The sequence below is a fragment of the Chelonoidis abingdonii genome, chromosome 9, assembly GCF_003597395.2.
Source record: "Chelonoidis abingdonii isolate Lonesome George chromosome 9, CheloAbing_2.0, whole genome shotgun sequence".
Lineage (NCBI taxonomy): Eukaryota > Metazoa > Chordata > Testudines > Testudinidae > Chelonoidis > Chelonoidis abingdonii.
Genome location: NC_133777.1, coordinates 32,821,189 through 32,848,426, shown reverse-complemented (window position 1 = coordinate 32,848,426; position 27,238 = coordinate 32,821,189). Strand labels below are relative to the sequence as shown.

The window sequence follows — 27,238 nt, the reverse complement described above, 5'->3', positions numbered from 1 at the left end:
CGGAGTAGCCGGCAAGAAGGAACTGAGGAGCGGGCGGGCCGGCAGGGGTATATATCACCCGCCATGGCGGTGTCACTCTAGGGGGCGGCCTGCTGGCCCGCTGGAGTTGCTAGGGTAAAAGTTCTCCGACGAACATGCACGCGCGGCGCATACACCTACTACTGGAATGGATATGAGCAACACATCTCGAAGAACAACAGTTACAAAGGTGAGTAACCGTGTTTTCATTTAAGTTTTTGTAGTTACTGTTTTGGGGGAAGGAGTAACAATAATAAATATTGAAGATGATGATATATATCCAGAGCTTTTTGTTGACTGCAGACTCACTAGATCTTTCCCACTCATTTCCCATTCCAGACAGCATGGCCTAGAGCAGATTCCTCAGTGCTATTATCCCCAGGGTCACTCTTGAGATGGTGGCACTGTGACTAGCACAGACACCTGCAAACCACTTAGGTCCCCAAACTCCAATGGAAATGGAAACTTGGGCCTCTGATGAAAAGTGAGTGCTTGACATCATACATCTGGTGAGTCAGACACAAGGAGGAAGTTCTATGCTTGCCCAAAGCAAAACTCAAATGTTTGTCAGCTAAACTCAGGCAAAACAGTCTGATAGAGGCATTCTCAATTGGGTTTGTTGCCTTCTCACACTGTGCACCCACTAGGAAGATAGATTTCAGTCCTTGTGAATGAGGTTCATTCATATCAGTTCTGTCCTTGTTTGTATTTAACCAGGGTTGTTAAATCACATGCTACTTTCATGTAAATCTATTTGCTTGCAGGAGGTCGATTTTTCAAAAGGACACTGACTTCATGATCAGTAATATTTGTAGCTAGGATAAGGGGATCAAAACTCATGTTTTGGAGCATAAGATCTCTGCTGTTCTGGTCAGGAAGGAATCCCACCCTTCAACTGTTGCATTGCATAGACAGGCATGTGTGTATTGTGCCCTCCTCTGAGGTTCAGGAGTTGGTCACTGCCAGAGACCTACTGTTAGACTTGATGGACCTCAGGAACTAATAGCTGGCTCCAAACAATCCCAAGTTTTGGTTAGATTTAAAAGAAGGCAGCAATGCTATGCTTATAGCAGTTATAATATATTGCATCAGTGTGAAGAAATATCAGTCCTTGTGTACTGTTGGGAAGATCCCATGGTTGACATGTCTGCAGGAGACTGAGGGTAGGTAGCACTGTTTCATAGCTTAGCAAGTAGCTTTTGTTTCAAGCAACAAAGGTGGGTTGTTGTTTTTTTGTTTTGTTTTTTACTTGAGCTTTTTAATTTTTTTAAATTTTTTAATTTTTTTTTAAGGAATCCGTCATCACCTCTTGTGTATCACAAAAGTTCAGCAAATGATGGCAGTACAAAAGAGCTCTCCTTGCTTCGGACAGCTCAGTGCAAATGAAAATCTATTCTGACAGCTCTGGGAGTTTCTGAATCTGCTGAAACCCACAGCTTAATGGTTCACACATCTCGGCCTACTTCATTATTTGACCTGTTGCATCTCCCCTGGCCTGCGTAGTTTCCACAGCCCCCCTGTTAGCAGTTTCCCCACTTAGCAGCCTAGGTTAGGAACCCTTTACCAGTCCATCTTTTTTCTCTCCATCAAACAAAGAAAGTGGCCCTGCTGTAGGGGCAGCCTCCAGCACTTCTTTGCTTCCTCTCACACTCTGCAGGATCTCCTCTGCACAGTCTAGATTCTCCTTCTGGTTACCACCATCAGCAGCTCAGGGCTGTCAGCCTTTGCATCATGGGCCTGTAACTAGAGAGAAGGACAGTCTAAGGGGGGTGGAGGTGGGGAAAGAGGTTTAAAAGTAATACTTTTCCCATAAGGAAAACAAAAATTATCTTCTCAGAGACTTATGATTATTGATGTGGTGTTGGAGCCAAAAGAAGTCTAACCAGACTGTAAATGTTTAGTACACACAGACCCCAGCACAAACAGCTGGGCTTCATTTCGGCTAGAGGGGAGCTTGGTGATGGCCTTTGAGAGGATTCTTTGCATGCTCTCAAATCTAAAGACCCTTCGGAATCTTCAGGCAGGCCCTGTGGTGCAATCGTGGGGGGGGGGAGTAAGACTAAACAATGGTCTTTTATGGCCACCCCAAAATGAAAAGGCTGGCTTTGAGGATCATCTCCTCCTGCCAAGATGACAAAGAATTCAAGCTTGTTTTTCATATAGGGTTTCTCATTCAATGGGCAACCTCTTATGTAGTGCTTCCTGTGAGTCTAGCAGTGCAGAGGTACAAGAGTCACTTCTGTTTCATTTTCAGGAGCCTAAAAGATGGCAAAGGCCTCAACGTGCTCCTGTAAGTCTGGATTCCTGCCCAGCAACCCCTTGCATTCCTGCCCAGTCATGTAGAATTCTTTGTATCCAACTTTTCACTGAACTATATATATGTTGCTTTAGTCATAATGCCTATAAATATTTCTCTTTCAAATATACTTAGGGCCACGACTGTTCGCTACAAAGGGAGAAACCTTCGGATCAAAGCTCCAATGTGCAGGGCACTGAAGAAACTTTGTGACCCAGATGGTACGTAATATAAGCTGAAATGGGAAAGTTGTAACAGATGATCAGGAGAGCATGAGTGGCAGTGGGGATTTTTTGGTGTATGCCTCTCTGGCAAGGGAATTCATGCTATCTCAGATTCTTTTGGGGCACTGGATGTTCCTGTTCTCTAGTTGCCCCATTCATTTGCTTCACCAGTGATACAGCTTTGAGAAAAATCCACTTCTGTAGATCTTGAGATCTGCTGCTGGCTGCTAAAATACCATGCAAACAGAGAAATTGGGAAAGAAGTTGCTATGTTGGAAAAAGTCCTCTTTGCTTTGCATCTCGTTCTTAGAGCCCTGCAGTCCGATTTGAACCTAACAGGACCAGACTACGTGCCAGGTTTTGGTCGGGTCAGGTTGGCTCTCCTCCTCCTGCCCATGGGGTCAGTGCAGTGGCTTGCATGTCCTGCTTTTGCCAGCTGCCACCACCTCACTGTACTAGGTGTGCTGCAGAGCATGTGCGCCAAGGAGTTGCAGTGCCTCTCACTCTGCAGTGTGTGCGCAGCACAGCGGGCACGGTGGCTGATAGGAGCAGGACATACAGTCACTGCAGGCAGCTGCCAACATGTTGACCCCACAGGCAGGAGGCGTCGGCACTGACTCAGGTTCGGGAGAAGGGTCAGTTAATGACTCTCTTACAGTTGGGTCAGGTGATCTTGGGTCCAGTTCAAAACCAGTTCAGGCTTAAAAATTAGGCACAAGCAGACTCAGGCTGTTCTGTACTTGTGGATGGCTGTCTTCTAGCGCCAGCAAATGAACAGCTGTATGTTGCTTAGCATTGAACATTTCAGGTCTTCTTTACTCTTTCCACCTCAGTACAAAGCATGCTTTCATCAGCGAGTGATGATAAATGCAATTTAAAGATCTGAACAATTACACTTGTCAGTTTCTAGCCATCTGTGTTTTGACATAGCATTGCTTAATCAACTGTCTGCTGTGGTGCAATTGCAGTGTCCAAAGATAACATTGGTGCATCAGAACTGAAGGTAATCTGAGGAAGTAGGCTCCACTGGTGAATTTTTGCTGCCCAAATGCTCTAATGATGCTTTTCCCACCTTCAATTTTTAATTCATCTGACTGAACATTTATCTCCATTTCTGACTGAGTTGCGTGTGTCAGGAACACCTGTCTGCTTTGACCCATTGTTTTGCTCTCCTTCTTCCTTTAGGCATTAGTGATGAGGAGGATCAGAAGCCAGTACGTCTTCCTCTGAGGGTCCCTGTGGAGTTACAGCCACGAAATAATCATGCATGGGCTCGGGTGCAGAGCCTTGCCCAGAATCCACGGCTCAGGTAACCAAGGGCAAGATGGATCATAGATGTTGAGAATGAAGGGAGGAAGTGCACAGGTGTATCAGTGCACCTTTCCAACTTCATTGCCTCTCATTTGAGGGTTTGTCCTCTCCTTGTGCCAGTGGCATTCTATCTGCAAATAGAGTTGCAAAGAGTTAAATCAAAATACTTTCTAATCACCGGTCCAGGACCAGCATGTTTAAATTTGCTGATCCTGAAAGCATTGTGCTTGTCTGACAAAATACTTGACTCTAGTGCAGTGGTTCTCAGCCTTTCCAGACTACTGTACCCTTTCAGGAGTCTGATTTGTCCTGTGTATCCACAAGTCTCACCACACTTAAAAACTACTTGCTTATAAAATCAGACATAGAAATACAAGTGTCACAACACACTATTACTGAAAAATTGCTTACTTTCTCACTTTATCTGTATGAAATTTTAGTTTGTACTGACTTTGCTAGTGCTTTTTATGTAGTCTGTTGTAAAATTAGACAAATATCTAGATGAATTGATGTACCCTCTGGAAGACCTCTGCGTATCCCCAGGGGTATACATACTCCTGGTTGAGAACCACCTCTCTAGTGAGTCATGTGATATCAGACTTTAAAATATCATTCTGATTACCATTCTGCTTTAAATCCCCTTATTTTGGTTCACATATGACTTTCCCAGTTTCCCTCCTGAACTACTGAAGTTAGATAGCATAGATGACACAAAGAATTAACAAGTGTTGAGGGGATCCAAGTGGATCACTGGCTTGTGGCACTAGCTCTAGTTAAGATGTATCTGATTTAGTGTGTTGAGAGGGAGAACAAAGAAGCAAAATAGCAGTTGAAATGATTCTGGACATGGCAATTGTTACATACTGATGAAAAGCAAAGATTTGTAGATTTCCAGAGATATACAACATTCTTTTGGGAGTTCATGATATCACTCTAATGCTGTCCAGCACTTTCTTAGCAGTAGTCCAGGACTGAGTATAATAAGTCCTGGACCTTGGTCAGTGTAACTTTCATTTCCTCAATGAAGAATTCAAAAATAATAATCAAATGCCATAAGGTGGCGGGGGTGGGGTGGGGGGCGGAGTTAATATTTTAGGGTAGGATTTATCCTCCTGCTATGTGATAGAGGCCAGACATTTTGAGGACAAGGGGAGAAAACAAAAATTTTATCCCAATTTTATCCTCCTTACCACCTTTGGTATTGTAGTTTCATGTTCTACTTGCTAAGAGTCATAGCTAACGTTCCCCTCCTCTTCCCTTTCCTCCAGGAGAAACTGAGAGCCCAAGTCACCTCTGCAATATATATCTGAGAGAATTTTGAGGTTACTCACAAATCATGAGTTACCTACATGTTAATGTTGTGCATTATAACTGCTTCCTGTTTCTCATGGCGGTTACAGTAAGGGTAGGTGCATGAATAACTCTGCATAGTGTGTACATTCCTGCAGTCTCTTCTAAATTACACTGTGCCAGTCCAATTTCTTTCCTTGATTCTGTTTTGGGAGCAGATTGTGCTTTGAGTTTCTGCTGACTGAGTTCTCAGTTCTCTTGTGTTGTTTATCTTCTGTGCAGAATGATAGTGGAGTTACATCGGAAGGTCTCCAGCCTCATTGAGTTCCTGAAACAGAAGTGGGCTCTCCAGGAAATGCGCATTGTATCCTTTTCCTGTTTAGAGCAAAACAGTTAGTCTGCTTTGTGTACCATGTTCAGGGCAATTCCCTCGCTATTCTAACCTCACTGTTTTCTCTCTCTCACAAATCTCCATTAAAGGAACACCAGTCCCCTGCTTACTAAAGGTAAGATGCCAATATCTCAGAGCCGGTGAATTGAAGAAATCTCTAGCATGGAATCTAGAAGCATTCGCCCTTTCCTTCAGCTCTTCTATCCTGAATTCCCTGGAAAAATATATTTGATTTTAAATGAAGCTCATTGTTCCTACCCGCCCCCCCCCGGCCACCTGTGGGCTCAGTCCAATTGCTCATAGATGGATGTTCACATTACAAAATCCATCATGATGATTGGCCCTTGGGTTGGCTGCCTCAGCAAAGAGGCCAAGGAGGACTGATCTAGCACCTTGCTCTTAGAGAGATTCCTTAATTATGGTCTTGTGAGACTGTTAGTTGGACAGTAGGATGGAACTGCTGCTTCTTGTGGCATGTCTGTATATTCTTTTTCGAGTAGTGTCCCTGTGGGTGCTCCACTGTAGGTGTGTCTGAGTCCCTAATCAGCGATTTTAGGTAGCAGTGTCTGTTCAGCCTGCACATGTGTTCTTCCCCCTCGTGGTCTGCCTCAGGTCTATCTAGTACTATGCAGGCAAACTGCCCCCAGTTCCTTCTCGGCTGCCTTTGGTCTCAGAGTGAGCAGTTGTCTCTTCTTTCTCTGTGTCATTAGCATAAGTAGTAGTAGTTTTAGTCCTTTTGTTTTCCTTAATAGCTACAGTTTCTGTTCACTCCATTGATTTTTAAAAAAACACGTTTATTTCATGTTTCCCACCTTTTCTTGGGGTATTCCCCCCTCCCAGGGTGTTTAATAAATTAAACTTTCTAACCTCTCAATTTTTTTTTTTTGAAAAAGGGGGAGGGGGGGAGAAGAGGAACCAACTTTCTCCTGCATTTCTCACTGCATTCCTCACTTTTTCAGGGTGATAGACCACCCCCCTGGGGGCATATCCGGCTCCCCCAGTTTCAAGAGGTTTTTTTCTCCTGCAAGGAAGCAATCCTAGTAACATATGGGCACTCTTACTGTTTAAAGTCTGGAAAAATCGCACATCCCATAAAAATGCCGCCTCCTATCAGCAGCTCAAGGTGAGATTTTGAAAAAAACAGGAGCTGAAGTTAAAACTCCTCCTGATGGAGAGTGAATTTCAGTTGCCAGCTGACTCAGGTGCCGGACCTTCCCCAGGACACAGATTGTCCCTGGAACCTTCAACTTCCAAGGGGGTAGAATCATGTTAAAAATCGGCAGATTTCCCCCCATTAAAGCATGAGAAAAAGGGCTCCAAGCCCCAAAGCAGAGTCTTTGGCCAGCCGGAGGGGTTCACCGGTGCATTCAGCCATCTCAGTACCAGTGGCTGTGAACTGCAGTACCCATAAGCATCAGGGTGCATCTGCTATGAGGTTAGCGACACCACCTAGAGATATTGGGGCTCAAGCTCTGGGGCAGCGTACCATCCCCTAAGAAGAAGAAAAAAGTCTGCACTGCTTCTAAGTGAGTAGCACTGAGTGAAGCATCAGTACCGAGTGCGGCAAAACTCCCATCCCTAGAGTGTTCTGCACATAGGCAACTGTTAATACTGACAACGTATCACCAACACTCCTACACAGTACCAAGTGAGTCAACAGTACCACAAGAGTTCTGGTACTGTAGAGACCTGGAGGTCACAGAAGAACCGCAATCCCCATTACTTGGTACCAGGGTCCTGGTACAAAGCAGATCCTGGTGTCCAAATCACCCATAGCACCTTGCCATTTACTGCCAACACCCTAATCAGATATACCTATCTCCTAGAACTGGAAGGGCCCCTGAAGGGTCATCTAGTCCAGCCCTCTGCCTTCACTAGCAGGACCAAGTACTGATTTTTGCCCCAGATCCCTAAGTGGCCCCCTCAAGGACTGAACTCACAACCCTGGGTTTAGTAGGCCAATGCTCAAACCACTGAGCTATCCCTCCTCCCCCTCCCCTTTACACAGTAGTGAGTCTGCCAGTGACCAAGAGGATGTTATTTCCCTACTCTCTCACTGTGGCACGCTGTCACAGTGCTAGGGTCCTCCTCGCCCTCATGCCAACCTGCAATTTTGGTACAGGCCTCCTTGGGCATCCCCAATGGCCATATTGAGATTCTTCATGGGTGTCCAATGTCTCCCAGTGAGAGTCGGCCAGACGGTTTCTGATACCTTTGCTATCCAGAGCCCCTGAACTGGAGGAGATGGAAACTTTTGAAGGACAGGAGGGAAAGGCTCAAAAGGGAGGCTACCCCGCCAGCAAACTTCTCATCTTCACCAGATGAGGCTGTAATGTCTCCCCTCCATCACTAGCTGATTTTAAGAATTTTTAAGATCTTACTAAATGGGTGGTGGATGAGCTGCAAATTCCCCTACATGAGGTAGCAGATACACATAACAAGCTGGTGGATATTCTGCACACTTCCTCCTCCTCCTCCTCCTCCAGAATTGCTCTCCCAATTAATGAGGTGCTTTTGGCTCCTGCTAAAGTCATCTGGCAGACACCAGCCTCCATCGACCCAACCTGCAAGAGAGTCAACAAAAAATATTATGTTCCTCCCAAAGAGGCAGACTTTGTTTCAAATCCTCAACTCAATTCAGTCATTGTAGATCCAGTTAATGTATGCAGCAGGCAACATCACCCCAAGTCAACCTCATATGATTGAGAAAAGGCTAGCTGTCTTTGGATGGAAGGCATATGTATCAGTGACATCGCAGTTCAAGGTCATGAATTACCAGGCTGTCTTACACTGCTCAATACTCCCTTGAACAGTGCAAGCTCATTAATTAGTTTACCACTCCAACAAAGGGTGGTGGACATGCAACAACCCTTGTTAACCTGAGCTGAGATTTCCCAAGCACTTCAAACAGATAAATTTAGTAACTATAGAAAAATAGATTTTAAGTAGCAGGCATAGAGTTCAAAGTTAGTTATATAAGAAATAAAAATAAAATTGCAGTCTAAATTCTGCGGACTAAGAGAGATTTGAATCAAGCTGTTTTTCCACCCCACTGGATGTTTCAGGCAGTTTTCAGTTCTTATTACACAGGCAGAATTTCTTCCTTAGCCTGGGACCAATCTCCCAGTTCAAAGTCTTTAACTCGTAAGCCTTGCAGCAGCTGCAGAGTAGCACCTTACATGTGGAGACAGATACCATAGTGAAAATATATAACATGGGGCTACTGTACTGACTTTATAGTCAATTTTTGTACCAAAATCAGTGAAAACTTCCCTTTTTAATTTAAACAAAGTTGCCATGGAATTTCTGGTCTGCACAAGAGTATTGGTAAATCGGGGAGGGTTCAGAGGAGAGCCACAAGAATGATTAAAGGATTGGAAAAACATGCCTTATAGTGATAGAGTTAAGGAGCCCAATATATTTTGCTTATCAAAGAGAAGGTTAAGGGTTGATTTGATCAGTCCGTAACTACCTACGTGAAGAACAGAAATTTGATAGCAGATGGCTCTTCAGTCTAACAGACAAGGGTATAACAAGATCCAATGGGTTCTCAATCACTGGCGACTTTTAAATCAAGGTTGGATGTTTTTCTACAAGATGTGCTCTAATTCAAACAGGAATTAATTCAGGTAAATCCTATAGTCTGTGTTATCAAGGTCAGACTAAATCAGATTTGTCCCTTCTGACCTTAAACTATAAATCTGTAAGTGAAGCTGAGACCAGTGACCTTGTCCTAGAATGTAGGATCAGCTTGCTGTTCATGGAAAATTTTGGTCTTGGATATATTCCCTTCTCAACATGTAAAGGCATAATTCCTGATTACAGAACATACGCATCTATCCTGAATGGAGATCTGCTTATTAATCTCTTAAACTACAAATTGGGCAGCCAGATGTTCTTTTTAGGGGTATCTGTGGCTGATGCTGCAGCTAATCTGCGTAATGTAAGATGGTTGTAATCTTTGACAAAGTATATTTAGCGTCAAACACTAGAGGAACGGCAGCTTCAGGACTCCAGAGATTCAGAAGCAAGAGGCAACCTCTCAGAGGAGAAAGTGATGCTTCATCTCTTCCCAGGAGAGAACTGTACTCTCACCCCTCTCCCTGAGGTGGCCAGAGTAGTCCACTCCAAGGCTTTCTGCACAGTGCATTGGCAGGAAACTGGCAAATGCAAACAGAACACAAAGGACTCTCACTTGTTGCCTCCTGCCCAAATCTTGGGAATACAGAGTGGTCAGGGGACAGCCAGAGGGCAGCTGAAGTACCCTCGGGGATCAGAGGGTAAGAGTGGCGGAAGGACAGAGAGCACAATAGAGCCAGGCAGAACCTCTCAGCCCATAACGGAAGTCTCTGCAAGCCCTGGAGATGTCTCCCCAGAGAGTGGCCTGACAGAAGGACCCCCTGATCTCAGCATCACACAAACTCTCGAAAAACCACCTTCTGGACTTCAGGACCCTGGAGGGAGTCTGGAGAAGCCGATCCTCGTAGCTTTCGGCACCGAGGATGAGGAGGCCCTGGCCAGTGATCAAGCAACCAAGCTGCCATCATGCAACACAGCTTGTGTTTGCAGTAAGATCCCTGACCTGGAGGAACTCTCTCTGCTCGATCCATTCCCTCGGTATATGAAGTCCTGTCACGATCTGATTGTCCCAGAGAAATGTTTTTGCACAGACAAACCGCAGGGGAAAGATCCCGGTCCCTCAGCTGGGAGTCTCTCTCCTGTGGCTCTTCCAGCTGAGAGTACAGAGGCAGCTGATCCCTGTTCTGCACAGATGGCAAGAGTTGGGATAGCATCGCCTGGCAGTGGCCTGTCCAGATCTGAAACTCAAGCTAGCCACAGCCAGGGACCACAGCCTGATGCTTTTACTAAGGGTTTACAAGATGCAGTAGTGGAGGAGACTCAGGAGAAGCTGAGCTCTTCATTTCTGCATTCAACTCAGGGACAACCTTCTGCAAAGCCTCTCAAGGATGACCCAAGCCGACTTGCTCAACAGATCAGAGAGGAGGGATGGAGTCTACGAAACTCTGAGAGCCTCACGTTGGCTGAGGTTTACCTCATGATGGGCAAGCCAAACAAGCTGCAGCTGGAATATGACTGGCTAGCTGTGTTAGGGGCAGAAACCCAGGATTCCAGGGAGGAAACATCCGAACCCAGTGCTGTCCCCACATTTTCCATCTTTCACAAGCAAAGACTCCTCAACTGCCTCTTAAAACTCATCTCCACCGAAGTCAACCCCAAACCAGTAAGTAACTAGTTCTGATATCCTATGCATGACACTTGATTTTTGGAGACAACCAGACTTTGTTGTCCACATATCTTTGCAACAAAAGAAAGCAACTGGGTGCAGGGCCAGCTCCACCTTTTTTGCTGTCCAAAGTGGGGGGGAAAAAAAAGAAAGTCGATCTGCATTGGGTCCTTCACTCCCTCTCTTCCTTTTTGGCGGCAGGTCGAAGAGGGACTGAGGGACCCGCTGCCGAATTGCTGCCGAAGACCTGGCTGTGCCACCCCTTTCCGTCAGCCGCCCCAAGCACCTGCTTCTTTTTCTGGTGCCTGGAGCCGGCCCTGACTGGATGGTTATTTTATTGAATTTGTGATAGTTGTCAGTTTTGCTACTGAACCTAAAAGCAGACCTTATTGTAGCTTAAAGTCTTAATCCTCCCTCCATTATGGCTTTTTCTGATAAGATCCCAAACCCACTGGCAGTATGATAAGGCCTATTAAATGCCAACTTGATTCTAACAAAATAATAGTTTCACGTGTATAGGGTGACCAGACGTCCCGTTTTTAAAGATTTAAGCCCTCCTGCAGGTGTCCTGACTTTTTCTTAAAAATGGGCAAAATGTCCTGTATTTTTCTGTCTCCCCCCATCTGTAATGGCGGGTCCTGCTGCTGGCCAGATCTCTTCTCACCAGCTGCCCATCCACCAGCAGTGAGTGGGAGGGTCCAGTTGTCGAGGATGGGGGTGGGTGTGCAAGGCTGGTGGCGAAACTACAGTGCACAGGGCCAGCCACTCCCCTTGCTGCTTTGTCAGCACAGCCCCCTGCTGTATACTGTCTCTTGGCCAACAAAGCCCGGCCCCCCCGTCCTGTTTCCAGCTGGCACTGGCTGCACACTGCAAGCTGCGGTGACTGGTAAGTGCAGGCAGGCACCAGGTGGCAGCTGCTACATATCACCTCTGCTGCCCGCCCTCCGTCCCTTTACGTACTCCCCTTCTCGCTGTCCTCTCCCTGCTGTGCCTCCTCACACCCCTTCCCCAGCTCCACGTGTCCTCCATATTGTCCCAGGCAGAGTGCATCCCACTCCCAGCACTCCACAGAGAACCAGCCCCTGGTCAGTGTGCTCAGCTCACCAACAGCCTGGCTGGCAGGCTCCTTCCTTCCCCCACTGCCTCTGGCTACGTTGATGGCCTGGGAAAGCCCAAGACCCTCCGGCCCAGGGCACTGGCCAGGAGGAGCTGAGTCCTGCGTGTACCAAAGCCCCATACAGCACTGGCACAGGGAAGCCTTTCTGCTTGTCAGCTAAGCTCTGAAGTGGTGGTGGGAAGCAATTTCCAGCCTGTTCATGCCCTGACCCTGAAGGCTCCACAGCAGCCCCCCAGGCAGGGACTTAACACCCTCTTTGCCTGCCCATCCCCTTGGGTCCTACCCACAGGGAGTGCGGGGCTGCTCCATCCCCTAAGCACCCTCTGCTGAGCCGGGTTCGCTGAAGCCCTGCAGTCAGGTTCTCTGGGCCCTGGTGCACAACGCATCCTTAGGGCTTAATCCCTTCCTGCCCGTGCTGTAGTTGAGTGATAGGAGATAGCTGGGTTAGATCGGTGGCCAGCAGCAGCCTGGAGGTGTTAGCTGCCTTTTGACACTTTGTAGGCAATAAGGGACAAACTGCTTCCAGCCAGTGGGGACCATGGGAGGGAAGGAGAAGAGATGAGCTCTGCAAAGACATGGGCCAAGTCAATCCTTCTCCCCTCCCCTGCAACTGGAAGCAACTTCCATCCCTTCCCTCTCACACAGTGCGGAAAGGCTGCTGCTGGCCACATTCTGGTGTGAACCCTGGCAGAAATCTGGGGAGGGGGGCCATGTGACTCTGTGTGCCTCCCCTGTGCGTTGCCTTGGAAGATGTGGTACCAAGAGAGGCGAGTCCATCCTGGGGCCCAGTCAGGCATGGAGGGTGGAGAATGCCGGGCAGGGAGGGTTGGGTTGGTTTGGGTTGGTCATTCACTTCCCCCCCCCCCATATAAGAGAGGTGTACAGGAGTGTGTGTGAGACTTCTCCGTGTGTGTTTGTGGGGGGTAGGGTTATATGTGTCGCTCCTGGTGTGAACCCTAAAGCCTTAAAGATAAATAAAAAGAATCCAACTACAGTAACTCCTCGCTTAAGGTTGTAGTTATGTTCCTGAAAAATGCTACTTTGAGCGAAACGATGTTAAGCTAATCCAATTTTCCCCATAAGAATGAATGTAAATAGGGGAGGTTAGGTTCCAGGGAAAAAATTTTCACCAGACAAAAGTCATTATATACATATACAGTATAAGTTTTAAATAATTTTAAACGTTTTAATACAGTACTCACCAGTGATGATTGTGAAGCTTGGTTGAGGCAGGGGCATAGCAAGGTTGGGGCATGGGGGCTTGCCCCATTCCACCCACCCAGTGTTCCATCTAGGGAGTGGGGTCAGGGCACGGGGGCCTGCCCCATTCTGCCCGCCTAGCATTCCTGCCAGGGAGCAGTGTTGGAGGCTTGCCCGCTCCCCGACTGAAATGCCGGGCAAGCCAAACAACCTTGTAATGGTACATTTGTGCGACTTTAAGTGATTATGTTCTCTAATGGATCACCAACCTAATAACGAAATAATGTTTTGTTAACCAGGACCACTTTAAGTGCGGAGTTAATGTATGTAGTATTTCTTTTTAACGGGCTTAGTCAACTTGATGTTAATTTGAACATTTGTACTACATGGTTCTGATTGATTGCTGTTGAACTTGTTTGAATGAGTAATTTTACCAGTGTCTCATATTCAGCGTAAGGAAATATGGTAACCCTACACATGCGGCCTTTCATTAACGAAATGCAGTAACGTGCTGATCAGTCCACTATAATGGATAAGTTCTTAGTGACTTTTTAAGTTTCCTGGGAGGGCATTTATTAAATAATTTATTGTGATATTCTGGCAGCATTTTGAACAATTGTGCTTGGTTTTTCAGACCCCTGAGATGAACTCTGTTGCCACATCCCCTATAAAACCTACTCAAGAAGAGCAATCTCTGACTCCTCCTGGGAAGGTGATTGCCATCAGCTCCAGGAGTCCAGGCTGTGCACGAAACCAATCTGCTCTTCGTAACAAGACCTTTTCTCCCAATGTTAGTTCCAGCTCCTCAGGTGAGCACCCATGGGAATGACTTCAGTGGATCATACCATTGGTCCACCAAGTCACTACCCCAGTGTTCCATCCTTCAGAGGAAACCCTTCCCATAATTAAGGCTAAGATTACGTCACGGAAGTCACTGATTCTGTGACTTCTAGAGACCTCTGTGACATTTTCAGCTTCAGCTGCTGCAGGCGGTGGCGGGGGCCCTGCAGCTCTCAGCCGCTGCTGGTAGTGGGTGCTGGACCCTCCCACCCCTCCTTCCATCCCTCAGCAGGGCTTGGGCTCTCACCCCACTGTCAGCCCCATTTTTGTCAGTTTTTTTTAATAAAAGTCAATGACAGGTCATGGATTTCTGTGCATTTTTGTTTATTGCCTCTGACTTTTACTAAAAATAACCGTGACAAAAATCTTTCTTACACCTAATGCGCCTGATCTGTTCTGCAATATTATTTCTGTGGCTGGTTGGGAACGGATGATGATTCATTCTTGACCGTTGAAGAAGACACACATCCCTGGTAACTTATCTAGAGTCACTACAAGTTACTCGTATACAGGTTTATATTTTTGAATCCTACAAACTACCCACCTCAATAATGAATTTACATGTGTGAATGCTGTAGGTTAACGTTATTTGACTTTAAAACATTTTCCAATCAAGGAAGCCACTCACTAGTCAGTCTTCCTGGGGAAGCTTGCTTCTGTGAGATAATGACTGATGTTGGATTGTACGGTGTCATAAGGGTGAAGGATGTGGGGATAATAAGTATGTTGGTTAAGATCAGGTAAAATAACATTTAAAATGAGACATTCCTGTGTCATTCTACCAAGCTGGAATATTGAACAAGCATGAATTACCTTCTTGTCCCACTAGAGAGGATAGTTAGTCACTTGTCAGCCACAACTGTGTGGACAGAGAATTTCAATGTCATTGTTCTCAGTCTAGTTGCTTTTGTCATCACGCATTTTATGGCTTGCAGAACAGGCCATGAAGGTGTCAAGGTTACTGGAACAATCAGCATTTTATATCATTATTGTAATGCCAGTGCCATAATCAGCAATTTAATTAATGCTATAAAACACAGTACTTAAGGCTCTGTGTGTTTGTCATTATAGAGTAATATGTAGTAATTTCATCTTAGTTTAAATCTTCATTGCATTTGTTTGCAGACATGTGTATTTTAATGTTCAGGAAACAGCCCAGCAATTTTATAGGTCTAACTGTAAAAACCCTTTTTGTTAGTGAAAAGAGAAATGGGGGCAGTGGGGTGGGAAAGGGGAGTCAATCACCAGGGGAAAGGAGAGATGAGACCATAGGACTACGCCCTGAGGGAGCGGGTGAGCAGTGAGTGTGGGAGGAGCGGCTGCGGGGAAACGGTCTCTGAGGCAAGGATCCTGAGGGAGGGGGAGCTGAAGAAGGGTGGGGGTCAGTTTGCTCTCAGAGTAGCAGGGAGCACCCTCTCCTCTCCCTGGGAGGAAACTGCGGACAGACCCTTCTGGTCCACAGCCATCTTGACCACTGGCAGTTGCAGCTTCAAGGACAGGTGTGTGTCCATGCTATGCTGAAAATTCTGCCAGCAGTGCTGAGCTCGTGGGGGATGAAGGCTGCACTGCTGGCCAACACAGAGATTGACCTGTCCTCCACCGACATCCTGCTCACCAGATAAGTCTCCTTCAGCTACCACCAGAAGGCATCTCAACAGCGGACTAATGTTACAGTAGTGCCCAAACACCTTAATCAGTAGGAGTCCTCCATTGTGCTAAGCACCATGCAGACCATTAAGAAGGCCCAGTTCCTGTCCCACAGATCTCTCTAATAATCTCCCTTACAATTCAATACGGCAGACACGCAAGTATTATTATTCCCATGTTACTGTAATGGGAACTGAGGCACAGCTTCCAAACAAAGAGGTACTTTAAAAATATATATATAAATACGCACACACACACACAAACTCTCTAAATAATAAGGCTCAGTTGTTTTCCTCAAATTTAAAAGGTGGAATTCTCTTGGTGTTTGATTTTAAATATTCTCCTGTGAGAACTGCAACTCAATCACTGTAGTGCTGTGTTTTTTTTTTAGGAGCCTTCTGGAAAATAACTAGCCTTTAAACCAAAGTGAAAGTGACTTAAAAGTGTCAGTTTCACTCCTGTTTATAATTAGTTTCTAGCCTATTTTTGTTTGTAGTTGGGGTATGTCTATACTACTGGCCAGTGGGCACTGATTGATTCAACAGGGGTTGATTTATCGCTTCTAGTCTAGATGCGATAAATCGATCCCCGAACACTCTCCTGTCAACTCCTGTACTCCGCTGCCGCAAGAGGCGCAGGCAGAGTCGACGGGGGAGTGGCAGCGGTCAACTCACCACAGTGAAGACACCACCGTGAGTAGATCTAAAACTTCAGCTACATTTGTTAACATAGCTGAAGTTGCGTAACTTGGATCAATCTCTCTCCCCACCCCCTTGCCCCGCCCCAGTATAGACCAGGCCTTTGGTAACACCCCTAGAGCCCCATGCAGCTACAGTATAAAATCACCAGGCCTTCTAGCAGGATGTTTCCAAAAGTGAAATGATCTATTCCAATGTTAAACAGTGTCCCTTAAGTGACTCGCCACAAGATGTCAGATATTTATTTAATTTTCTGTCTTTGTATAGGAATTAACTTAGAAATTAGCTGACAGGAGCACTATACCTATCATCTGCAAAGTAAGTTTTCAGATGCCTAAGTAGCCCCTGGAATCATGGTTGAAGTTGCTCCCCCTACCAAAATCTGAAAATCCAGTATTCACACAACTCTGAGATATTATATTGTATATCTGTCCCTTAGAAACAAAAAAAAAAAAAAGGTGCTTGCTTCTATATAGCTTCATGTTCACATGAATGGTAAGAGATAATTGTATGTTAGCCTGCATCATTCACACCTGCTAATCACATCATCTAGAGATACAGTGCCACTCTTATGTTACAGGATTTTACTCACTAAGGTGAAAATAATGTAAAATCATAACTTGAATTCAAGTAGTTTTTCACACTATCAGTATGGTTCTTAGTAGCATTGATCTGGGTGCTGAATTTGGAAATTACTCCCAGATAATAACTCTAAGATGTATTTTCAGTGGTCTGGATCATAACTTTGTTAGTACACAGTAACAAACTCCATCTCATCCGTGGATAAAGTGCTATTAAAAGTCTGCAGTAGAATGGCTGCCAGAAAATAAATTGTCAGGTTTTTAGAAATGAACCTTCTAGCTGCGGTTTCTCACAGTGCTTTTTATATCCTGAGCCTTTCTGACTTCTAACTTCTTACAGCTAAGTTGAGTTAGCTTTTCCAACAGACAGTAACAATTTAAAAGCCAGCTTGTGCACAAGCTAAGGGGAATTGAAAGCCTTAACTAACAGACAACTTCAGAGCAGCAGCAAAGGAGGCCAGGATGAGGAAAAAGGGGATTGTACACTGCTGGGGAAAAACGGGCAGAGCAGTAGGAGAGATACAGTGTGAACTAGGAAGTTTAAACGAAATTAAATTTGATCCCAAAAACTATATTGCATCCACTGAATGGTGTCTATCTTTGTACATTTGATACCACTTTTTACTGCTTTATATAAGAAAATACCTTCTGCGGTCAGTTTTGTTTAACTCTTTTTACCAAATAAAAGTTGGTAACTAATAGCATCGCAAACCATGTGGGCTTTGCTCTCCTGGTTTATAACCAGAACCTCTAGTTGATTTTAAGAAAGGATGGTGTGGCCTAGTTAACTGAACACAATCCCACCTCTGCCACTGATTTTTGTGGCCTTAACCAAATTACGATGAATTGTTGGGGGGTTTATGGTTTTTTTTTTTTTTTTTAAACTGTTTCGTTCAAGTCAATGGGAATTGTGTTGCTCAGTAGCTCTTCAAAATCTTGAAATAGATTTATCAGGAGAGTTCAGCATCCACAATTGTAGTTATTGCTTCAAAAGGGCTAGAGCACCTGGGTGCTGAGCTCATTTGAAATATGGCCCTATGTTTTTATCTCATATGTATCTGAGTGTCCGCATCTGTAAAATTGGGAAAACATATCCACTGGATACTAGATAAGTCAGGGTTAATGTTCTTCAAAGCACTTTTTAAGTAAAGTATTATGCATTATAATAAACTGTTACATAGAAACCCAATTTTATATGCACAATGTAAATTTCACACACTTTCCAGTTGTCATCATAGCATATTAACAATATTGGATTTCAGCCAGTGTGTTTTCAAAATTGATTGGCTGCTTGGAGTGTGACATTGCATTGTTGTCCAAACCAAGATATTTTCCATTTCCATTTAATTTTAAAAAAATGAAGTTCTCACTAAACCATCATAACCTTATTTAATTATGCAAAAACCTATTGCCTCGTACCTCTGGGAATTGTGGTGGGGTGTTTCTAGTGAACTGAGCAATGGTCTCTCAATTTACTGTAATCAGAAATTTCCATAGGGATTGTACCTTTGTATTTACCTTGTTGTTCAACTATATTTCATACTTTAGTTTTTTTAAATACAGTGTCAATCTGAACCAGAAATAAACAATACAGCGTCTTTGGACACTGAGCCCATATTTGCATTACACTCCTTTTGCTAGTGAAAGTGTCAGTCATGTACTTCTACCGCTTGGGAAACCCGCCCTTAACTGTTTCAGCAAATATAAAAGATACACTTCTCAGTATAGTTGTGTGAAACTCTGAATCAGATCCATAGATGTCAGTGTCTGTATTAATGTGTTGCTTTTTGTTAATGCCTTTCATCCAAAGATCTCAAAGCAAATGAATGAGTCGCAATATCACTGTGAAGTAGATAAGCGTATCTTCATTGTATAGATGCGGAGACTGAAGCACAGAGACTGTGAGTTGCCCAGGGTCCCACAGTGAGTCTCCAGTAGCAGATCCAGGAATATAATCCAGGAGTCTTGACTCTCAGTCCTGTACTCCATCTACTAAATAGAATTCCCTTAGTTTTTATTTTGCTAAATGGTTGATTAAAATCTTCCAGGTTTGAGGAACCCCCCTAGACCTCTCTTGGCGGCTGATCCCTCAAGTTCTGGAGGAGCTGATGCAGACGGTGGCCTCTTCGCAGTTCCCACGACTCTACCACCCAATAGCCGACATGGAAAGCTGTTCTTGCCTAGCAAGGAAGCAGAACTGACCTTCCGACAGCACTTGGACACGATTAGTGTAAGTGAAACCGTTGCAGGGTGACTGGCACCTTTAAGAGGGAGCAGGGTCCAGTACACCTCTGACTGATTGCCTGCTGCCCAATTGGGGTTAAGAGATGGCACCTGGGCCTTATAAAGGGGGAGACAGCAGCAGGGAAAGATGGGCTACCCACAGATATGTCTCAATCCAGAGAGGTAAGGGTGCAGCTAGAGTAAGAAGATGTGACAGAGGCTGTGTAGAGCAGGAGGCTCCCACAGGAGACCCAGAGTAACCAGGGGAGGGCCAAGAGAGCCCAAAGAGGGGTTGCCTGCTGATTTTTCTGATCCAGAGAAAAAGAGAATTGAAGAAGGCTGAGCTCCAGCTAGGAAGGGCAGGGAGTGGCTGTTTGGTGGAGACCAGACTGGGACAGAAGAGCTCCAGAACTGGCTGAATATGAACTTTCGTGTTGTGGTGATGGACTTTATTGTGGGACTTTGAGAATTGCTGTGAACTGTTTGTTATTCAACCAGTCCGAAGCAAGGACAGTGTTAGCCATGAGAGAGCCTGTGTGGAGTTTAAGGAGCCCTGAAGGAAGGGGGAATTGAGACAGGCCTCTACAGAGCCACACTTAGCCAGCAGGGGGCATTACAGGCAGGCACGCCCTCTTACAGAGACCAGTGAACAAAAAATGTAGCATGCTGGAGCCTGACCCAGCTCCTGGTGGGGACTGAAATCCTACTGGTCCAAGAACTACTGATTTGAATATTAAAAAACATAGTCTTCCTTAAGAAGAAGTGCCTTCAGCAGTGTTCAGGCCTGACATTACACTGGAAGAAGCTTGTCAGGTACTTGAGCTTACAGCTGAGCTTCAAAGCTACACTAACTTGAAAGCCAGAATGCCATCTTACTGGCACTTTGCTAATTAAAGTTCACCAGTTGAAGCCAAAGTTCTATCTTATTTACACATGTAGAAAAACTAATTGATATCTCTCTTTGTTTATCAAAGTTTGAAATATCCCATCAAGTTTTGTTGACTCAATAACTACTTGTTCTTCTTCAAGTGATGGTCCCTGTTGTATTCCATTGGAGGTTACACATGCACCCACAGTCGGAGAATTTGAAAGAAGTGTCCGTTGATCTACACATGCACACTGATTCACTTCGTGCTTCTGTTTGAGGTGATAAAAGTCATGGCAGACTGACTGCATCTCCAGTTCATTCTGACCGCCACATGGTCTGGGTTGGAACTTCCAGTGTCGTCATCTCTGATGCAGCTCTAATACCTTCAATTGTACATAGTTTTCAGTTTTAGTTGTAGTTTTAACAGTTCAGAATATAGGTCAGCAACTTCCCCCAGTCCCCACACCGCCTATACCTCATTCAGCATTTCAAACTGTACCTCCTGCCTGCAATCCTCGGTCAGTGATGACCACCAATGCTGTCTCTACAGCCTGGAAGAAGCTCTCATTGCAGCTAGGTGCAGTGTTTGTCTGTCTTTTTCCCAGCTATAGCAGAGAAGGTCAAGCACTTTGTCTCTAGAAGTATCTCCTGGAGAAGGCCATGAGACCCAGGCTGGAGAATCCCCCATACATCTGCCAGAATCAGTAAGGAGTGCACCTCCTGCTGCTACTACATCCAACTCCAGTAACGGCGGAGCCACCCCCACAGAGCTCATCAGAGGCCTATTCAGGAGATTAGGAAGCACTCCCATAAGCATGGGATTAAATTTTCCTTCAAGTCTTACCTTAAAGAAACATTCCTTCCACCAGCTCAGCCCAAGGGGACAACATATGTTCTATATTCCACAGGCACAAGAAGACCTGTAAACAGTGAGAACACTGGTTCCAGGCAGTGGACCACTTGGTATCGCTATCTCCAGCACCTCATATAACGTGAGACCCTCCAGCACCAGTAAAGCACCAGTACCGGCAGCCAAAAATTAGTGTGTAGTGTCCCTTCTGCCAGGGAGATCCTGATCTGTGGCTGCACCCCAAAATGTCTTTGCTTTACTGGACCCAGCGTCTCCTTCTCCATCAGATCTTTCCACCTCCAGGGAACTCAGATCTCTGCCATAAGACATGCCTGTGGTACAGGGGCTATTGCCCCCTCACATGTATGCTATACACTTCTCCAATGGTACTGCCTTTGGAACCAGTCCTCTTTTTTTTTTTTTTTTCTTTTCTTTTTTGGATGAATCTGAATTTGCGGAAGAATTGCCTTTCCCGTACCACTCCTATGCACCACCATGGTAGCAACTGTCTTCTCACCTTCCCTGGAGCCAATGGTGCCCCATGCCATGGGAACCCCACAATGTCCCACAACATAAAGGTGTGATTCCAGAAGCTGCAGAGATTTCCCTAATCCTGGACTACATTCTGTCCCTAAAGATACCGGCTCTCACTCTCAGCTGCTTGCAAGTCTATCTAGTGGCAATTAGTGAGCTTTTCCCTCATTGAAGTCTGTCTAGTGGCAATTAGTGTGTTCCATACTCCAACAGAGGGTTTCTCAGTTTTTACATACCTGCTAACTGATTGATAGATTTTTAGAAAGGCCTCCTCAGAACCTTCCCACTCTACAAATGATCTCAGTGGGACCTGAATCTGGTGTTTTCAGTATTAACAAAATCCCCCTTTGAGTCAATGCCGTCCTGCTCCAAGTTCCTCCTCTCCGTGAAGGTCACCTGCCTTGTTGCCATCACTTAACCGAGAAGGGTTGGTGAACTAAGGACTATGATGGTGGACCCGCCATTTACAGTATTCTTCAAGGATAAAGTCTCTCTGCACCTGCTCCTGAAATTTTATTTTTTTACCAAAGGTGGTCTCTCAGTTTTATATTAACCAATCCATTCACCTACCAGTTTTCTTCCCACACACCCATAGACTCTACATCTCCCCTCAGTGTCTGACAGGCTTTGTTTTTGTTCTCTGTAGGGAAAAGGTCAATCAGGAAGTCCCCTTGACTGTTTGTTGTGGTAGCAGAGAGAATCAGGTGACAGGCCATCTCCACCCAGAGAATCTCCAAATGGATTTCTGCTGCCAGCTGTCAAATCTTCCTTCTTCCCCAAGAGGGTACAAACTCACTCCACTAGAGCTGAAGGAACGACCGCGGCATCCCTTCAAGATATGCCTCTCATAGGCATATGTAGAGCAGCCACATGGAGTATTCTGTCCACACATTTGCCACACACTACACATTGGTGCAGGACTTGGTGGCAGATGACTCCTTTCACATGGTGGTTCTCCACACGACCCTTCTGACCTCATCCTCACACCCTCCTCCTACATAGGTACTGCTTGTCAGTCACCCACAGTGAAATACAATAGGAACCATCACTTGAAGAAGAGGAGGAGGTTACTCACCTCTAACTGGAGGTTCTTTGAGATGGGTGGTCACCATCTTATTCCACTTCATCTCCAGGAACCAGTCAGTAACCTCATACTAAACCATGATAGATGAGTAGTTAATAAAACATTTCCTTTGGGAGTGAGCTTCCTTCCCATAAAGCTGGTAAAAGAATGAGTATTCCTGACAGAAAATATTATTGGAGTAGTTCCTAGAGGCCCTAAAAGAGATCAGGGCCCCATTGTGCTAGACCTTCTACAAACACGCAGTGAGATTAGGCCTGCCCCAAACTGCCTAAGTGTAGGTAGACACTCCAAGTATGGGGGAGCAGTGGAAGCAGAAGCATGTAGAGGTGAGGTGACTTGCCCAGAGTCTCACAGCAGGTCAGTAGCAGATTCAGGAGTAGAACCCAGGTCTCCTGATTCCGAGTCTAATGCCCTGTCAGTTGGACCAAGCTGCTTCAATGCTGTGGAGACCTGGAAGATGACCTTAAAGTATCAATTTCTAGTTTAGGGAAATTAAACATAGTGTTCATAGTTCAGTGGAGCTTTTCCCTCATTGAAGTCTAACTTTAAGCAGCCTGCATTTAGAATAATATACATTTTCAATACACTGTATATACACCAAAGATGAGGGAGGTATATATGGTCTGCAGGTAGTTTTGGCATGAAGAACTTTAGACTGATTTGAAACTTAAGAATGGTCATACTGGGTCAGACCAAAGGTTCATCTAGTCCAGTATCCTGTCTTCCAACAGTGGCCAATGGCAGGTGCTTCAGAGGGAGTGAACAGAACAGGAATCAAGTGATCCATCCTGTTGCACATTCCCAGCTTCTTGTTGCGGTGTTTTGGTAAAGAGCTGTTTTGTTTCTGGTGTCTTTAATAGATACATTATTCATCAATAGAGTTTAGGGAGAAATTTTTCGTGACTGGGTGGTCAAAATACTATGTAACATGTTTCCTTTCTCTTCCCCCCCCCCTCCATCCACCCAGATGCAGTCAGACTACTTCTTGCCAAAACCAAGGAGATTGCGGAACAGGCACCTGCGGAAGCCATTGGTGGTACAGGTCAGAGAAATTGACTGAGTCTGGAGTTTGTTTGCTTGCTGAGTAGACAGTCAGTAAGGTTTTCCTAAAAATAATGAGAAGTACTTGTGGCACCTTAGAGACTAACAGATTTATTTGAGCATAAACTTTTGTAGGCTAAAACTCACTTCATTGGATGCATGCAGTGGAAAATACAGTAGGAAGATATATACATGCTGTAACAAGAGTAATTAAGGTGCGGTATTAGGTGAGCTATTATCGTTGGCCAAACCGGACAGTCTCTTGCAAAAGAATAAATGAACACAAATCAGACGTCAAGAGTTATAACATTCAAAAACCAGTCAGAGAACACTTCAACCTTCCTCGTCGCTCAATTACAGAACTCAGTCGCAATACTCCAACAAAAAAAACTTCAAAAACAGACTCCAACGAGAAACTGCAGAATTGGAATTAATTTGCAAGCTAGACACCATTAAATTAGGCTTGAATAAAGACTGGGAGTGGATGGGTCATTATACAAAGTAAAAACTGTTTTTCCCCATGCTAATTTTTTCTGCTGCTGTTACTCGCACCTTCTCGTCAACTGTTGGAAATGGGCCATCCTAATTATCGCTACAAATGTGGTTTGTTTGTTTTTTTGCTGCTGCTAATAGCTCACCTTAATTACTCTCATTACAGTTGGTATGGCAACACCCATTTTTTCATGTTTTCTGTGTATATATATGTTCCTACTGTATTTTCCAGTGCATGCAACCAATGAAGTGGGTTTTAGCCCATAAAAGCTTATGCTCAAATAACTTTGTTAGTCTCTAAGGTGCCACAAGTACTCCTCGTTCATTTTGCTGATATAGACTAACATGGCTACCACTCTGAAACCTTAAAAATAAGAGTTTAGCTTTTTCTGTCATGTTCTCTGGGGACATAAAACTGAAGAGTCATAGGGAACAAGGATTCTTCTTTGAATAGTGTCCCTCTGGGTGCTCCACTGTAGGTGTGTGTGCGTCCCTGTGTTTCTGATTGGAGATCTTCAGTAGCAGTATCCGTTCGGCCCACACACCTCTCTCCTTGTGTTCTGCCTCTAGGCAAATTAATGATGCGTGGCGAGCTGATTTTACTTCCTTCTCACCGCGCCTGGCTAGAGAGAGCATGATTAGCAGTCCATTCACAGATACTTTAGATCTTTAGAAATCCTTTATCTTAGTCATTCTTAAACTATGTCTACACTGCGTACCTTACAGCAGCTAAGGTACACAGTGTAGCTGCTCTTTGCCGGTAGGAGATCTCTCCTGCCAGCAAAATAAAGCCACCCCCCGTGAGAAGCAGAAGCTTTGTTGGCAGGAGAGCATCTCCTGCCAACAAAGCACTGTCCACACCAGCGCTTTTTGTCAGTTAGGGGTGGGGATGAGTTGTTTTTTTTTCCACACCTAAACCAACAGAAGTTTAACGACAAAAGTGCAGCATAGACATAGTGTTAGTGTTTTCGTGTGCGTTTTCTTCTTAGGTGATAGGGTGCATTGCTATTCTTTTACCTTCCACCCCTCCCACGCACCCCCAAAGTTTTTACTTTATTTTTCCCCCCTTTACTGGGGATTGCCCTATCAAGGGGCATGCCCAGCTCCCTCAGGTTGAAGCGGTGCCTCTCCTGTAAGGAGTCCATACTTGTAACAGATGGATAGTCCCACTGCATATGGTGCCTCAGGGAGGCCCACGTTCCCCAAAAGTGTGCTTTGTGCCAGCAACTGAAAGCCAGATCCTGGAAAAACTGGGAAATAAAGCTAAAACTACTTCTGATGGAGGGAGCTCTGCAACCTGCAGTTGACCTGGGTCCTGAGTCTTCTCAGCAATGAAAGCCATCACTGCAGCCTTCTGCCTCCAAAGCAGGTGAACTGAGGAAGAAACCTTCAGATTCCTTGTGAAACATCTCCAAAAAGAGAGCCACAAGCCCTCTCACAGTGAGTCCCTAACCAGCTAGAGGAGATCCCCATCACATTCGGTCACTTTGGTACCGATGGCTCCTAAACATGATACCCACAAGTCGTGTGGGTCATCCAGTGAGGACACCTGGAGTAAGCCTAAGGACCCTCTGGGCACAGGTGCTGAGGTAGTGGTACTACCTGTCAGACAGAAGCACAGACCATAGTGTCTGTGGGAAGTCGGCACCGATACAGAAACCCTCAGTACTAAAACCAACTAAACCTCATTGGACTGCTCATCTTGGTCAAGATTGCCAATTGCTTCGATACTGACAAGTCAGCACTGGCAAGCCCTGACAGTACTGATGATCATGGCACTGCAGGAGTTCAGATTTTCTAAGAACCCGGTGATATCTGAAACCCCAGAGTTTCCTTTACTCAGTACTGGATGCATCTCAAACCCCGAATCAGTACTAAGCAGTTTGCCTCCAGTCTTCTTATCTGCGCCTTCAATTGATAGCGGCCAGGAGGAGGTTCTCTCACTCAGATTATGCTCCCTCCCACCATCAGCTCAGACCTTCCCAGGCACTTTTTCACTCTGGATCCCAATCCCATGATATGACCAACCATGGGCTCTGTCACCCATGCCCTTTCCACTGCCACAGTGGCCACACCAGGCCTCCCAGGCATCCAGGGTCACTGTAGAACTCTGTACCTCGAAGTAGTGCCCTGTTATCCCCATACTCATCATTCATATATGATTTTGCTGTTTCATACAAAGCATGCCATATAATATATCATAGAAAAAATCATGATCTGATGAAAATATGTATTTCAGTGTGTATGATCTTTTGAGCTTTTGCTGTATAGTGGTTATTGAAATATGTTTCAAATTTGGGTAAATTAGTTCTCCAGTGGCAACAAAGGAGGTGATCCACACCCACACAGGTGTTAAAAGACCATTAATCAGCAGGGGAGTTTAAACGAGGGATTTAAAATTGTATGAGAGAAGCATCACACAATGGGGATTGCTCAACCCCGTAACTCAGCAAGGCCCATCAGGCATGCCTGGGCTCATATTTTTTCCAGGGGTCTTTGTGATGCCACTGTTCACCTTTTTCTTCTCCCACCTATGCTGAAGGGAAGAAGAATGCTGGGAGGACAAAGACTTGAACTGAGGAAACTGGTCCAAGGCTTAAAGGGAAAGCCTGTGTATTAAAGACTGTAACATACTTGCAACATCCAGTGGGGTGAGAAACTGTTTGATCCAAATATTGCTCAGGATTTAGACTGTGCTACTCCAACCTGCTTACTTTTTATTTTCTTTGGTAACTATCTCTGAACTTTTAAGCCTATCACTTATAATCACTTAATCTATCTTTCTGTAGTTAATAAATCTGTTTTATATTTTACCTAAAACAGTGTTTTTTGGTTGAAGTGTCTGGGAAATCTTCGCTCAGGTTACAAAAGCTAGTGTGTGCCCTCTCCACACTGAGAGAGGTGGACTGGGTAATGAACTTATACTGCTCAGACTTCTGACCAGGGCAAGACGATACAGTTCTGGGGGCTTGGCAGATTTGCTGGTGCCTTTCTCTGTGATATTCATGAGTGGCTCAGGGAACATTCATGCAATTCAGCAGGGTGTGGGGCTCCACGTGCTGTTGTACTGAATGATAACCTTGCCTGGAGGGGTTTGCTGCTTCTCACTAGCAAAGCATTGTGAGAGACAGCCCAGGGTGGAGAGTTCAGGGGGCACAGCAGTACCCCAGTTCCAGATTATAACCTGGGATCCCATCACAGTCATCCACTGGGAATCCATGAGGCGCTCTCTTTTTGCCTCTGCCGTTAGAGCCTCAGCACCTCCTGAGGAAATATCCAAACAGGAGA

The 27,238-nt window shown here is 45.2% G+C and overlaps 1 protein-coding gene across 6 annotated transcripts in view; it reads left to right on the top strand.

Annotated features, from left to right (window-relative positions):
* CRAMP1 (cramped chromatin regulator 1) overlaps positions 1 to 27,238 on the top strand; it is a 106,258-nt gene that overhangs the window by 55,343 nt on the left and 23,677 nt on the right. For all 6 annotated transcript variants that reach the window (XM_032796906.2, XM_075069345.1, XM_032796904.2 and 3 more), the window contains exons 7-13: positions 2,450 to 2,535; positions 3,724 to 3,847; positions 5,422 to 5,503; positions 9,510 to 10,772; positions 13,727 to 13,901; positions 18,907 to 19,088; positions 23,385 to 23,459. In XM_032796906.2, coding sequence (XP_032652797.1) covers positions 2,450 to 2,535; positions 3,724 to 3,847; positions 5,422 to 5,503; positions 9,510 to 10,772; positions 13,727 to 13,901; positions 18,907 to 19,088; positions 23,385 to 23,459 — 1,987 coding nt within the window. The remainder of the gene's footprint in view (positions 1 to 2,449; positions 2,536 to 3,723; positions 3,848 to 5,421; positions 5,504 to 9,509; positions 10,773 to 13,726; positions 13,902 to 18,906; positions 19,089 to 23,384; positions 23,460 to 27,238) is intronic.